This window comes from Copidosoma floridanum, unplaced genomic scaffold (genome assembly GCF_036245765.1).
Source record: "Copidosoma floridanum isolate Cflo_tuat_1 unplaced genomic scaffold, Cflo_Japanese_pri ptg000013l, whole genome shotgun sequence".
NCBI classification, from domain to species: Eukaryota; Metazoa; Arthropoda; class Insecta; order Hymenoptera; family Encyrtidae; genus Copidosoma; species Copidosoma floridanum.
This window is the reverse complement of record NW_028321890.1, coordinates 1,991,703-2,004,869: the sequence shown is the minus strand read 5'-3', so window position 1 is coordinate 2,004,869 and position 13,167 is coordinate 1,991,703. Positions and strand designations below refer to the sequence as shown.

The following is a 13,167-nucleotide window of genomic DNA, read 5'->3' as shown; positions in this document are numbered from 1 at the left end:
CAAAGTCGTGATTTTGATAATCATGATTTTGGAAGCGCTATTTTTAATAAGTAAGTGCAAGATTTTTTACGACTGTATTGCTTTGAAAAAAAAAATTCATTCGTTGAATTAAGTACATTAACAAAAAAAATGTCAGTACTTGTTTTAAAAGCATAATTTGGTAAGTAGTAATTTTATGGAATATTATAAACAATCATGGAAAAATCATCCACAGCACATATACTAAATGTTCCAACGCTATTTTAACACATAATTGTCTTCTGTATAAGAAATACTCTTATAGCCATACTATCCAGTTCGAGTGTGGTTAAGTCAAATTTAGAGACAAAACACTTATTTACCTACAGTTACGATATTTCAGACCCATTTTTTGCCTTAACGAACACTTCAAACCCCCTACTTTGGTATAAGTTTGGTATGTTCCTTATCACGAATCAATCCAGTCATTGTAAGAAAATCAGGGTACAAAAATTATGTTTGCCTGTAGTTAAAATACAATTTACCCCGGAAAATATGTTTTTTTTAAGTAACAGTTTGAGCCCTACAACCTGGCGTATTAAACATTTTGCCTTCACCTACCCGTAGACATATAGAATCCAGGCAAACATTATGCTTATTGTTTACTAACGTAAATGTCGTCATCTTCAGTGGGTTTGATTCATGTAACAGATAACCTGCAAGTTTTTTCGGGCAGGACAAAGTTTTAGTCTATATTCATTGTTGAGTTAATTTTCCTTATCATAGAACTAAAACTATTAAAATTATAATCAGTGATTTAAACAACAATTAAAACTGTCATAAAATATGTTATACTGATGCATTATTATTATTTCTTGGTTATGAAATTGGGATTGGATTCGATGCTCAATACAGGTGTTGCATAATGCAGTGGTCAAAGTGGTTATTCCAACAGAAAGGTACGTTTAAATGTAGGTCATTTATTTCTTTATATGTTTGTATGTAGTTCACAGCCCAGTAAATCTTTATTTATACTTGTTGTAGAAATTTAGTCATGTTGATACATAGAATGGTAGAGTTTGTTGTTCGAGAGGGACCGATGTTTGAAGCCATGATTATGAATCGTGAAATAAACAATCCGATGTTCAGGTAAGTATTTAAATGTACGCTTCTGAAATACATTTCACAATTTTCCTACGTTCAACACGTAAAAATTTTATTATTTGAGTACACAACAAACATTTTAGGTTTTTATTTGAAAACTACTCTCCAGCTCACACTTACTACCGGTGGAAGCTATTTTCTATTTTACAAGGTGATGCTCAAAAAGAATGGCGTATGGAAGAATTTAGAATGTTTCAAGGTGGAAGTATTTGGCGTCCACCGCCTATGAATCCTTGGACTCAAGGAATGCCTGATGAACTAATTGAAGTTGATGAAAGACAAGAGCCACGAAGGGGAAGTCTTTCGAACAGGTATGTATTGCTTACATTTTTTTTTATTATTTAGTAAAACTTCTTATATTAGGCTTAGGCAAAATTGAGTTAGGGTGGCTCAAAATCAAAATACTTGAAGTATGAATGAAAGTTGGAGGAATCGCGTTTGAATATTAGAGGAATCATCACACAAAGTTTTTAACTTTGTTGCCCAGCAATTTTTCAAAATGAATCGTTTTTAAATTTTTGTTTAACATAGTCTCTTATGAAATGCTATTCAATTTTGATAAAATCTGAAACTATGTCTTTCAAATTATATTTTTACGTTTATTATATAACTAGGTATTAAATAAAGAAATTATGAGCTTTTCAATGATGTCACGAAAACTTACGTCCGCCAGGCAACATTCAGTTATATTTTATCTCATGATTGTTTATAAAATATACTAGTATTTGTACATTGGCAACTTCATCACTCGATGTTTTTAGGTGTGATAGTCTAACGTGTGATAAGCCATCTTGAAACATAAATTGCAGGATCATGCACCTAAAAATTTTATTCACGATGATATTGTTTGTAAAAAGCCTAAATGAGAGAAATAAAGCACAACGGAATAAATATCATCTGTTTATGTCCATGAATGTCTAGAGTAGAATTAGTTTTAAAAAAAAGATTAGCCACGCCTTTGTTCTCTGTGTCTACTGTAGCTTATTAATATAGGCCCCATTAACTTACTAGTAGTTACAAAATGGTACAAGTACCCATAGCCAGCATCATACCCATATAAACAGTATAGCAGAAAACAATAGGCACCGTAAATGCCAGAGTATAGTACTAAATTTTCCAGCATGAAAGCATTGAGTTTTATAGGAGTGGTACTATTTTAATTAGTTACAATTCTATTTTCATATGGTAATTTATCGAACTAGAACTTCTTACAAGACGTTTGTATACTTTATGGTATGAATATTATTTTGGAGTGATGACTATGTTCTCTTTCTTACAAAGTCAAAATTTATTCTATATTACCCGGTCGAAAATGTCATCAAGGCTGCCTAACTATAGGATGGGGACCGAATCACAGCAGTGCATGTTTTTTATGTAGTCTTACCTCTTTGTAAACATATAAAACTTATTAACGATTTAAATAAAATGACAGAGAAAATAAAGCAGAGATGAGTGCACTGGAAATAATTTTTTGTTAATCAAAAGATTGGACTGGTGGATGGATAGCTAGATTTAATCATATAAATGATAAGTCTCAATACATTAAATTTTTTACTTGCTGTCACCTATTTCCTCATTAAATTAATTAATTATTTGATTTGATTAATGAATAGCTGTTTTTTCTTATTTCCAGAAAGTTTTGAAAATTCTGTATAACAATATTCTGTACACAGTATACATCACCTATAAGTAGTAGGTACACTGGAAGCAGTTTAATTCGTTGAGTGGGAAGTATAAAATTTACTAATAAAAGAGATTATGTGATGGAATTAGCCAATGGGAATCAAATATTTGAATTTCCCGCTCAACGAATTAAATGCCCTCCACTGTACGTACATTTACTATTTGTATATATAGACAAACTAAGATGCCTAAGTGGGACCAAGCTCTTTCCCCGTAACATCACACCATCTAACGTAATGCATTTGCCACACTTGAACCAATGTAGGATTGCTAAGGTGCCAACGTAGGACCTAGCTACAACCTAGTTTAAAGTTCCGATTAGGTAGCCAAGCAAAGATCAGATGTGCGATGTATATAGATATAGTGAGTACGTGCTGCATACCTGATGAGCTCTGTTCCTTTTGTTTTCTCGTACTGTTGCCCATGAAAATAATTTTTTTTCAATAGTCTTCCAATGTTAAGTAAAAAATACAGATTCCATAAACTGTCACATGAAAATAGAATTGCAATTGATTAAAAGTGGATCATTGCTATAAGACCCGATTATTTTTAGCTGGCAAATTTTGTACTGAGCTCTAGCATGGGTGGCGTCACCTGAAATGTGCTCGTAATCAATAAGTTAGATGTGAGTTCATAAAAATGAAAAAAGAATCAAATAATATGAGTATAGTGGATTACACCTCAAGGGACGAAAGTACGGCATTCTTACCCGGGTGCGTAATTGCCTCTCGAAAGGTAAAAGTCAATGGCGTACTTTCATCCCTTGAGAGTCAAAATATGACATTTTTCCCCGATATCAAGGGGAACAGCGCAACATAACCTACCAGGTAAAAATCGCATTCTCTGCCTACTAGAAAAGTGTTTTGGCGTAATTTGCGTAAAAATTGCCTCCCGAGCTGTAGGCTGCTTTACGCAGAAATTGTTAAATACTCTCCTAATAAGCAATACGTGTAATTCTTACTCGGAAGCTTATGTAGCACTTCCATCCATGAAATCACGGAAAAAAGTCGTATTTCTTCTCTTTGGTAAGTAGTATACAATTTTTTGTGATTTTCTCAAGAAAAGAAATAAATTAACTCGCAAAAAAAACAAGGATTTTTTAGTATAAAAATATACCTCAATCATTTTCTACTTTAACTTTATCTATACAAATCAACAAAAGATATGTTTAAAAAATTATGCAATATTCATGAAATATACACGATTACACAAATGATTTCATGATGCTTAAAAAATGTTTGCATATCTAAGCTTGTACAATATTTACTCTCATAAAAACATTGTTTCACAAAATTAATACTTTAAGAATTATGATATATACATACAGCACAAAGTACTTTTTCTTTATTATTAAAATCTTGTTTTTTAGTATTTTTTTATTACGTAGTTTCTATAACATGGATAATGGTAACATACTATTTGCAAATTTCACTTCTGCTACAATTTTCGAAGCTCACAACTTAGTTGTTTTGTTTTGTTTTTGTTTTAAGTCATATTATTTATCAAATTATCGTTTACTTTTCAGTCAAAGAGATAGATTAGAAGATTTGTTAAGAAATATTGCACCAGAACGTCTTAAAGTTGCAGAAGCTATGATATTTTGTATAGAACATGCTGAAGCTGCAGAAGAAATATGCGATTGCATATTCGAATCGCTGTCAATTTTACAAACACCTGCCAATAAAAAAATAGCTAGACTGTATTTAATATCTGACATTTTACATAACTGTGGTGTCAAACTTACAAATGCCACGATCTATCGAAAAGCGTTAGTATTTTCTCATACTTATCAACTAGACAAGATTTTTTAGATTGCACTTATATAATTATTATGTTACGCACAGATTTGAATCAAGGTTGTTGGAAATTTTCAACGAAGTTTACCAAGCATACAAACAATTTGATAGTCGATTAAAAGCTGAAGGTTTTAAAGTGAGAGTTACGAGAATGTTCAGAGCATGGGAGGATTGGGCGGTTTATCCCCGAGAGTTTTTAGTAAAGCTTCAAAATGCTTTTCTAGGTTTAAACCAGGTATGGATTTAAACAAACATTGTTAATTAAATACTTAAATACATTCGTGCTGAAGGTTAATGATTTGGTACATTAAGAATCTAACAACATATCAAATTTAAAAAACTGTTCTAAATTTTGATTAAAAATGTGTACAATCCTAACCAACAATAAGTTTTTATTGAAAAAACCTCCATTAAAAATTAATTTTATCGGATCTTGGAATTTTTTTTTCTCACCAACTAAACGCACAATTGATGTCATATTTACAAAAAGCTTATATTATTACGTAATCTCCTTACAAAAAAATCTTCAAGAAAATCGAAAAAGTTGATTTTCAAGGCAATTGCCTTTGATAGTAAATCATATTTGAGTATTTGTTTTATTGTTAATTCTATTATTATTTTTATTGTTATTACTATTGTTATTATTGTTATTACTATTGTTATTATTATTATTATTATACTTACTATTAATGTAGTTATCTTTATAATAACTATTTCGTTTATTGCTTGATTTGAAAACTGATCGGAAAATTTTCCTCATTCTATACGAATTTTTTCGTAAAAAACCGAAAAAGCCAGTTCTCATTAAATTTTACCCTAAAAAAAACTCTTTTCACAAATGCCTCTTTTATTGAAAACTATTTTAAGCTAAAACGTAATAAAATAATTTTGTATTTGATCCCTTAAACTTTCATATTTATTTATTATTCATTAAAAGTTCTTTATAATCAATTTCAGTCCGATGAACTTTCCTAAAACGACTTTAATTCACCTTGTAATATTTCTCTAGCCACACTCATTTATGCTACAGCTGTCTTGAAGTAGCTTTTTAAATATGAAGAATGAATTTCACAAAAATTTCAGTTTAAATTTTACTTTTTCTGAAAGACGCACCTTCCCATTAATATTATAATTTATATTTATATATAATATTAATATTTAAGACTAAATAGGACTGACGAAGTTTTACGCATTTTTGTACCAACTACACAAATGAACTTCTCGTTTTATCATATTTTTTTTTGTATTTTCTTTGTTTCTTTTATAAGTGTATAAAATATTTCCTTAGAAATAGACATTTCTACATTTTATTTTTTGAATTAATAACGTAACAATAATTCAAACAAAAAATTTCAAAAAATTTTGCAAAAACTTGCGTACGTTGAAGTAAAGTTACAAATAATACATATCAACTTATTACTTAATAGGAAAGTGAAGTTGATCAAGAAAATGAAGAAGACACAGATGGTGCTCCGTTGTCAGACGTCGATGGCGATGCTGTAGAGGATTTAGACGGTGTTCCTCTTGACGGTGCTGCACTGTTGAAAGGAGCTATGAAACATGGACTTACTTCACAAGCCTCTAATTATGATGATATCGATGGAGTGCCAAGTATGTCTGAATAAGCGAAGTATTTTATTCAGACAATTTTTTGAAAATAATATGCCTTAATGCTTATTTTAAAAATTCTATGAAATTATATACATATATATAGATTTTACATAAATATTTTATCTCAATGTTAAAATTTTTAGTGGAAGATGACATTGATGGAGTTCCCATGGAAGATGATGATAGTGCAAGTTCCAAGGGCAACGAAGAGAAGAAACTTGCTATGCCAGCTGGATTTATACCTTCGAGATGGGAAACAGTTGATCCTGATCAAGTTGAGGCTCAAGCAATGACTACAAGCAAGTGGGAAGAGCTTGAACATAACGAAGACTCCAATTCGCAAGATACAAGTATGGATTCAAGGTACAGTTTTATTCTGTTTTTAAACTGTTATCCTTATTACATTAAATCATATTTAAGCAGAGACTACAATGAAGAAAGACGAAATAAATTACGTGAGATTGAAGTAAAAGCAATGCAATATCAAGATGAATTGGAAAGTGGGAGAAGATCACTGAAACAAGGAATGACAATACAATCTCAAGTAGAACACTATCGTAAGAAGCTTATAAAAAAGGTTAGTAAAATATTAAAGAACTTATTTTTGATAACCTAGCTCGTCCTTAGTTTTAAAAATTTTGTAAATTTTTCATTAGAGTGAGCGAGAGATGAAAGAAAATAAAAGTGAAGATAGAGATGATGACAGGCGAAAAGATAAAAAACGAAGTTCTTCACCAGACTCGCCTTACTACAGAAGTAGAAAAAGAAGCACTCCCAGTCCTCCATCTAAAGGAAGCAGTCGATATAGGTGAGTTTTGTACAAAATTGGTATATTATTGAAGCATATCACTGAATGTACTGTCAATTCTATAGTTGCAATTCATCATTAAAATTTATCTAAAATATCTTGCTTTTAAACAATTTTGATCTCATTGAAACTTTGCGTGCACGACCGAAGCTTTAGTAATATTCTGAAAATCAATGTGCAGCAAGCCAGTGTCATGAATGCATGTAAATTATACTCTATTCTGGTCAAGAACTACTTATCGGTTCTAATATCTACTCAGGGTGTCTGAAAAGAGCTAGCGTTAAAAATAGAATTTTACTCTCTTGATCGCAACTATAGTATTTTTGAACTGTTTATACTTATTATTAACGTTTCATACAATTTACTCAATGACTTAACTATTACCTTCAGCCTTCGTCTTGTTTATTTGTGTCGCACCTAGCTGTTACTTCTAGATTCCTTAATGTTGGAAGGTTCAGGCTAGACTTTTATGCATCTTATCCCTACCTCTACCACATGACCCCTTTTTTGTTTCAATTGTTCGCTTAAGTATTTGAAACTTTTGTGCGAGCCACTAGTATAAATTTTCCCTCAGCAGATTTGGCCATCTGTTAAACTGATAGTAATTTTACTGGCAGTCTGGCCAGGTATTGGCTTGACTTGGACAAAAAGCCTTTAAAGGTGCAGACATCATTCTTAAAAATTTACGGATCATCTTATTAATTGGATTATTGGTTTATCGTGGGTACTCATCCTATCGACAAAGTTACAAAACAGTTTAAATTATTTTTACTAGGTAAACTATACCAGTTCTAGCAACTTTCTAGCTCTCCCTGGGGCAAAGTTGGGGGACAGGGCTACTCAAGCTTGTGTGTCAGGGCCGTTTTTTTAACTTCTTAATGCTGATAGCTGTAATGTTGGATGGTATCGTGCTCTATAAGTTTATCTCCCTTCCTTTCCAGCTGCAAATCGAGCTCTGATATCACAATGGCCCCAGATTTGCGGTGTAGTCTACTCAAGCTGACAAACTCAACGTATGGCAAGAGGAAGATTATCAAGCATGAGCGAGAATTTCTTATCGGTAGATGTTATTCCTTCCTCTGATTATTTAGTCGTCCCGTGTGCCAAAGTAATATTTTTTTTCTTTTCGAGAGCTAGTGCATCAAGTTATTTAAGAAAAAATTTTTGCTACTAGCATTATTCAAAAAACTGAAAGAAATAACGTTTCGTTGAAAAGAAATTTTTTAGTAAATTATATGATGCACGTATCAGTAGTAAATATGATACTCATACTCAAACAGTATAGAAAACTTCTGATGTTAAAACTCTTAGACAGTATGCATATCTTTACCTTAAAAGTAATGTTCTTCTGTTAACAGAAGTATTTGAAAACCTGTGAGATAATATTAGGTTTATAAATTAGATCCCGCTGACTATTTTATTCCTCTAAATTTTATTTAAAATTCTGTTTTACAAAAAACGGAAGTAATTTTTATGTATCAGAACATAATGTCGATTTTGCATCAGGAATTTATCGAGAATTTATTGAAGATTTCACTATAACTCATGACAAATATAATATCTCGCCCGAGACTCACTAAATGGAACACCGTATTGTGTTGACATGTAATGTGAAACGTTTTCAGTTAAAAATTTAACATACATTTCTGATACTTCTCAGTAAAAAAATCTTCTTATTTAAAACATACTTCTTCAGAATCCATACCGTTTATTTGGTCGAGTAAAAAGCTGTAAAACGTGAAAAAATAAAATTATGCTAAAAAGTACCGTTCATTCCTTATGCTATAAAATAATCGTTAGCCTTAAAAGGCCGTTGATTTGCAGTTTCTCCCGTATAATCTATGTACAGGGCTATTTTTTAAAGCTGTACATATTTAAAACTCACAAAAAATATATATAATTTAAAAAATTTTTCTCTTATCTTACAACTTTATTACCACAGCAACAAAGTCCTGGAGCTTAATCTCTACATTTTTTATCGCCACAAAAATACGAATACGTATTCTACCTATTTTTAAATCTGGAAGTTTAAGATATTGCTATGAGGGTTATGGTAAAAAGCTGATCTCTCACTTAATAAATTCTTTGTTTATCGATTTTGATGTTGCTTTTGTGAGCCCCAAAGACTGTTTTTTGGAAACTTTGGTATGTTCTGATAGGTTTTTTGGCAAGGTAGTTCGACGTCCAATGGCCCTAAAAAGGACCGGTGAACTTCTTAAGTAAACTCTTTCTTGACCGACGTTTCCAGCAAACGTGACTGCCTGGATACCTCAGGGTGATCTTCTCTGGTTTGTTATCGTAGCACCACACTGATCAGAAGGAAAACTACAACGTTTAAAGTTTTGGAGCTAGTTTAAGAGCTCTTTCCCAACGTCTCCTGGTATAACATCGAAGATGTTGGTGTCTAAAGCACCTTTTTTTGTGGACTCAGTTGTTTTAGTGATCTAAGGTAGAGAGATTGGTTCACGATGCTTGCCTGTTAAAGACTGCCCCGTTGGCTTAAGTTTATTTTTGATTCATAGCTATTAGGTTCTCTCAGCGCAGACCTTGAAGAAGATTAGTGATTCCTGGTTGAATGCTTAAAGTCGAGAGGGTTAAATAGCGTCGTCAGTCACCAGGGTTTCCAGTCTTGAAACGAACAACTCCGCTCGTGACGTCTGCCAGTGAATGACTGACTTGGTTTAATAATGGCCGGCTTTACATAGTCTTTTAGTCGACGAATCATTTCCAAAAATAGTAGTAAAAATGTGTTTGTTGGAAGGTAGTTTAAATTTAGGTGGCCCTTAAAAAAACCGATGAGATTGATGGTTAAGTAGGGATCGTAAATACTTATAATGGCCCTGATAAGGTCTAGTGGTGAAATTTCCAGTTATTCCTTATTATTATTTTTGATGATGGAGAGCCAGTTGCGGGTAGCTTGACTCTTATCCTTGGAGTCTCTGTGTACGGAAACTGTACCGGAGGGAGTTACGCCGCTGACCAAAGAATATCTTGTCTTCAGGTCTTTCCCCGGAAAATCAACCGCTCATCGTTACTCAAGAAAGTGGGCCTAGAGAATACTTTTTTTGTCGAAATGCCTTTAGAACGACCACTAAGAAGGATGCCGTTGTGGCTGCCCGTACTCTTCATGGTTGTCTTCCCTGGCTTGCTTTTGAATTAAAAAATTCTCTGACGGCACCAGGCTGGATGGTTGAACGGCCACGAAGCTCTGAAGTTTCGGAGCAGGTTATGCTCTACCTATACACGTCTCCTTGTATTCCACCGGAGACGTTGACATTCCGAACGCCTATTGTTCCGTGGCACTCGGTTAATTTGATGATCTGGAGTAAAAACCTATTTACTTCGCTTGCTCATGGAAGAAAAGTGTCATTGGTAGCCAGGATGCCCAGTTACACGACTAATAACTCAGTTCTTGGTGTACTGCCGACGAATGAACACGGTAATCGTAGATTCGATGAGACATCTTATAACCATTGTTCACTGTCTTTAATTGCGTGTGGCTTTAATTTTACTTCGACGCCACCTAGCGGATCCTAGTGAACTAAAGCGCAAAGCTAGCTTATTGTAGCAAAACTTTGACCTCATTTAAGGCCATTGTTTTTAAATTTTTCAAGAAAAATAACTGTGCGAAAATAATTTCAAAATCATCAAGAATCAGTATGCAAAATTTCAGCAAAATCGGTTCAGTAGTTTTCGCGGTTAGCGATTACAACGGTTTTAGCGACTTTGCTTTATATATTGGTAAGATTTCTGCTATACGCATAACATATGTATATCTTCATACATTCCATAGTTATTTTAAGTGGATTCAACCTTTAACTCCCTCCATCTCCTCCATTCCTCACCCATCTACTTCAAAATATCCTGATTATTCATTTGTTCTCTTGCTGTTTTGTCTATTTATAACATCTCCCTCCATGCTCCATGCATTTTCCACGCATCCCCCTCCAATCTCCCTCCATCCCCACTTTTCTTCTAAACAACCTTAACAGTTTAGAAAATGATTGCGTTTTGTTGCGTAGTTGTTTTGATTGCGCTAATCAATTTAAGCGTTGTACAAGAGACTTCGATTTATTTTTAAGAAGTCTGAAACTTGTGTGATATTAAAATTTTTTATAAAAATATGTTCTATTAACTTTTCAGGGTTCAGAAATTTTGGTTTGCATACATTGCAGACGAATAAATCTTTCAAACTGAAACATAATTTTTTATTACAAGTTGTATTTAATCAATTGTGTAAGTGTAATGATATATTTTTACCTCAACCGCATTGAGCGACCTTAAATAAGTAAAAAATCAAATTTTTTAATTGATTATGTCCATTCATTGTAATTTTTTTCACATCAATTTTTATTACATTTTAAAGAAACCTGAAAAATATTTGTATACCTATAAAAAACAGATAATTACTTTTTTTTTAATTTTTGATTTTACAAAATAAAACTTACAAAATTTGCGAATTTACAAATTACAAATAACAGTATCAAATATAGAGCATTCGTAGAAAGATCAAAAAATTTTATACTCTTAAAATTTTTTTAAACATTTCTTAATGTGGATAGTGTGGATAGGTGAGTATCTAAATTTTATTTTTTAAAGTAATAATGAAAAATTTTGGACCAATCAATATTTTGTATTTTAAATTTATTTTCAGCTTTAATTTGAATGAAAATATTACTTGGATGTTTGCATCTCAAAAGAGTAGCATATAACTGTCAATGAAAAAATTAAGGTTTTTTAACGTATAATCCTACAAAATCTGAACTTTAATCTTGAGATTTGTAAATGGTCATCAAAAAAGCTAATACAATGGGAAATTGTTTTCTGTACATAATAAAAGGAAGTGATGATTAGAAGTGGCCAGAGAAACACCGCCAGTGAGCGAGCAGTCGCTTTATTGACAGCATGCTGCATGTGAAGCAAGATTACATTTGATAAGTTTTGTTCGCACATCAGGAGACCCATTGGACCTAAGTCGAAAAAGAGAAAGAAAAAAAAGAATAATGCATAAGACTTTGCAAGAACTTTACTACAAAGTGGCGCGATCAACTGCATACGCTGGTGGTAACAAACTCGCGAGTGCTGTGAAAAATAAACATTTGCGATCAAACGTAATCAGTTGGCCAAAGAGTCAAGATGCCTATAATTGACATGTACCCATAAAAAATCGTTTTCTCAGAGAAAGCTATACCGTGCGTAACTTTGATGACGTGCAGAAAGCTCATTTCATGGATTTCAGAGCTTTAAAAACTTACAATGATGGCTACGCTTATGTTCTCGTTTTCATCGATGTCGTCAGCAAATGCGCTTGGGCAGAACCTATCAAGCATAAAACATCGAAAAACGTTGCCAAAGCATATCAACATACTTTATCAAGAAGTGACGATCGTACACTAATGTATCTGCAAACGAATAGAGGTAAAGAATTTGTAATCCGTGAAATGCAATCCGTTTTACGAGAAAATTAAATTGAATACAAAGTAGCCTGTACTCCACAGACGAAGGCTGCAGTAGCTGAACGTTTTAAAAGAACTATCAAAGAAAGAATATGGCCATTATTTTCACACTCAAACAATCGTTGCTTCGTAGACGTTCTTCCAAGTATAATAGAGGCATGCGATCGTACAAAGCATTTGTCGACAAAGATGGCGCCAGCCGACGTGACTTTGCATAATTTTGCGCAGGCACGTAAAAGTATAAAGCAACGTTATGGCAGACATATTTATAGAAAACAAAGTACAACGTTAGAAATTTAGTTCGCATCAGTAAGATGAGAAGTGTCTTTGCCAAAGGTTACGACAGTAGTGGGCCTTTGAATTTGTTTAGAATTGTACGTATCTCTTGCACGCGATAACCTCCAGTGTATTTTCTTAGAGATTTGTCTGACGGAAACATTAACGGCTTCTTTTACGAGGAAGAGTTGAGCAGAGCGCCAAAGAAAGTAAACGAGAGCTTCTTCGAAGTTGACATGATATTAAATAGTCGAGGAAGAGATAGTTCTAAAGAATATTTTGTCAGTTGGATAGGGTTTCCTGAAAAATTTAATTCCTGGGTAAAAAGTAATTATTTGAAAGATATAAAATGAAGGACGAATTTCACATTGTGTTGCCTAGCAACAGTAGCATGCAGTATTACTCTGATAATACT

The 13,167-nt window shown here is 32.9% G+C and overlaps 1 protein-coding gene across 6 annotated transcripts in view; it reads left to right on the top strand.

The window, feature by feature from the left end:
- LOC106644166 (U2 snRNP-associated SURP motif-containing protein) overlaps positions 1–13,167 on the top strand; it is a 215,964-nt gene that overhangs the window by 143,653 nt on the left and 59,144 nt on the right. For 3 of the 6 annotated variants that reach the window (XM_089591459.1, XM_089591455.1, XM_089591457.1), the window contains 9 exons: positions 874–917; positions 1,003–1,107; positions 1,206–1,433; positions 4,331–4,573; positions 4,650–4,836; positions 6,029–6,212; positions 6,356–6,575; positions 6,633–6,789; positions 6,869–7,020. In XM_089591459.1, coding sequence (XP_089447585.1) covers positions 874–917; positions 1,003–1,107; positions 1,206–1,433; positions 4,331–4,573; positions 4,650–4,836; positions 6,029–6,212; positions 6,356–6,575; positions 6,633–6,789; positions 6,869–7,020 — 1,520 coding nt within the window. Of the gene's footprint in view, positions 1–873; positions 918–1,002; positions 1,108–1,205; positions 1,434–4,330; positions 4,574–4,649; positions 4,837–6,028; positions 6,213–6,355; positions 6,790–6,868; positions 7,021–13,167 lie in introns of all 6 variants that reach the window. The other 3 variants (XM_089591456.1, XM_089591458.1, XM_089591454.1) reach the window with 2 other exon arrangements.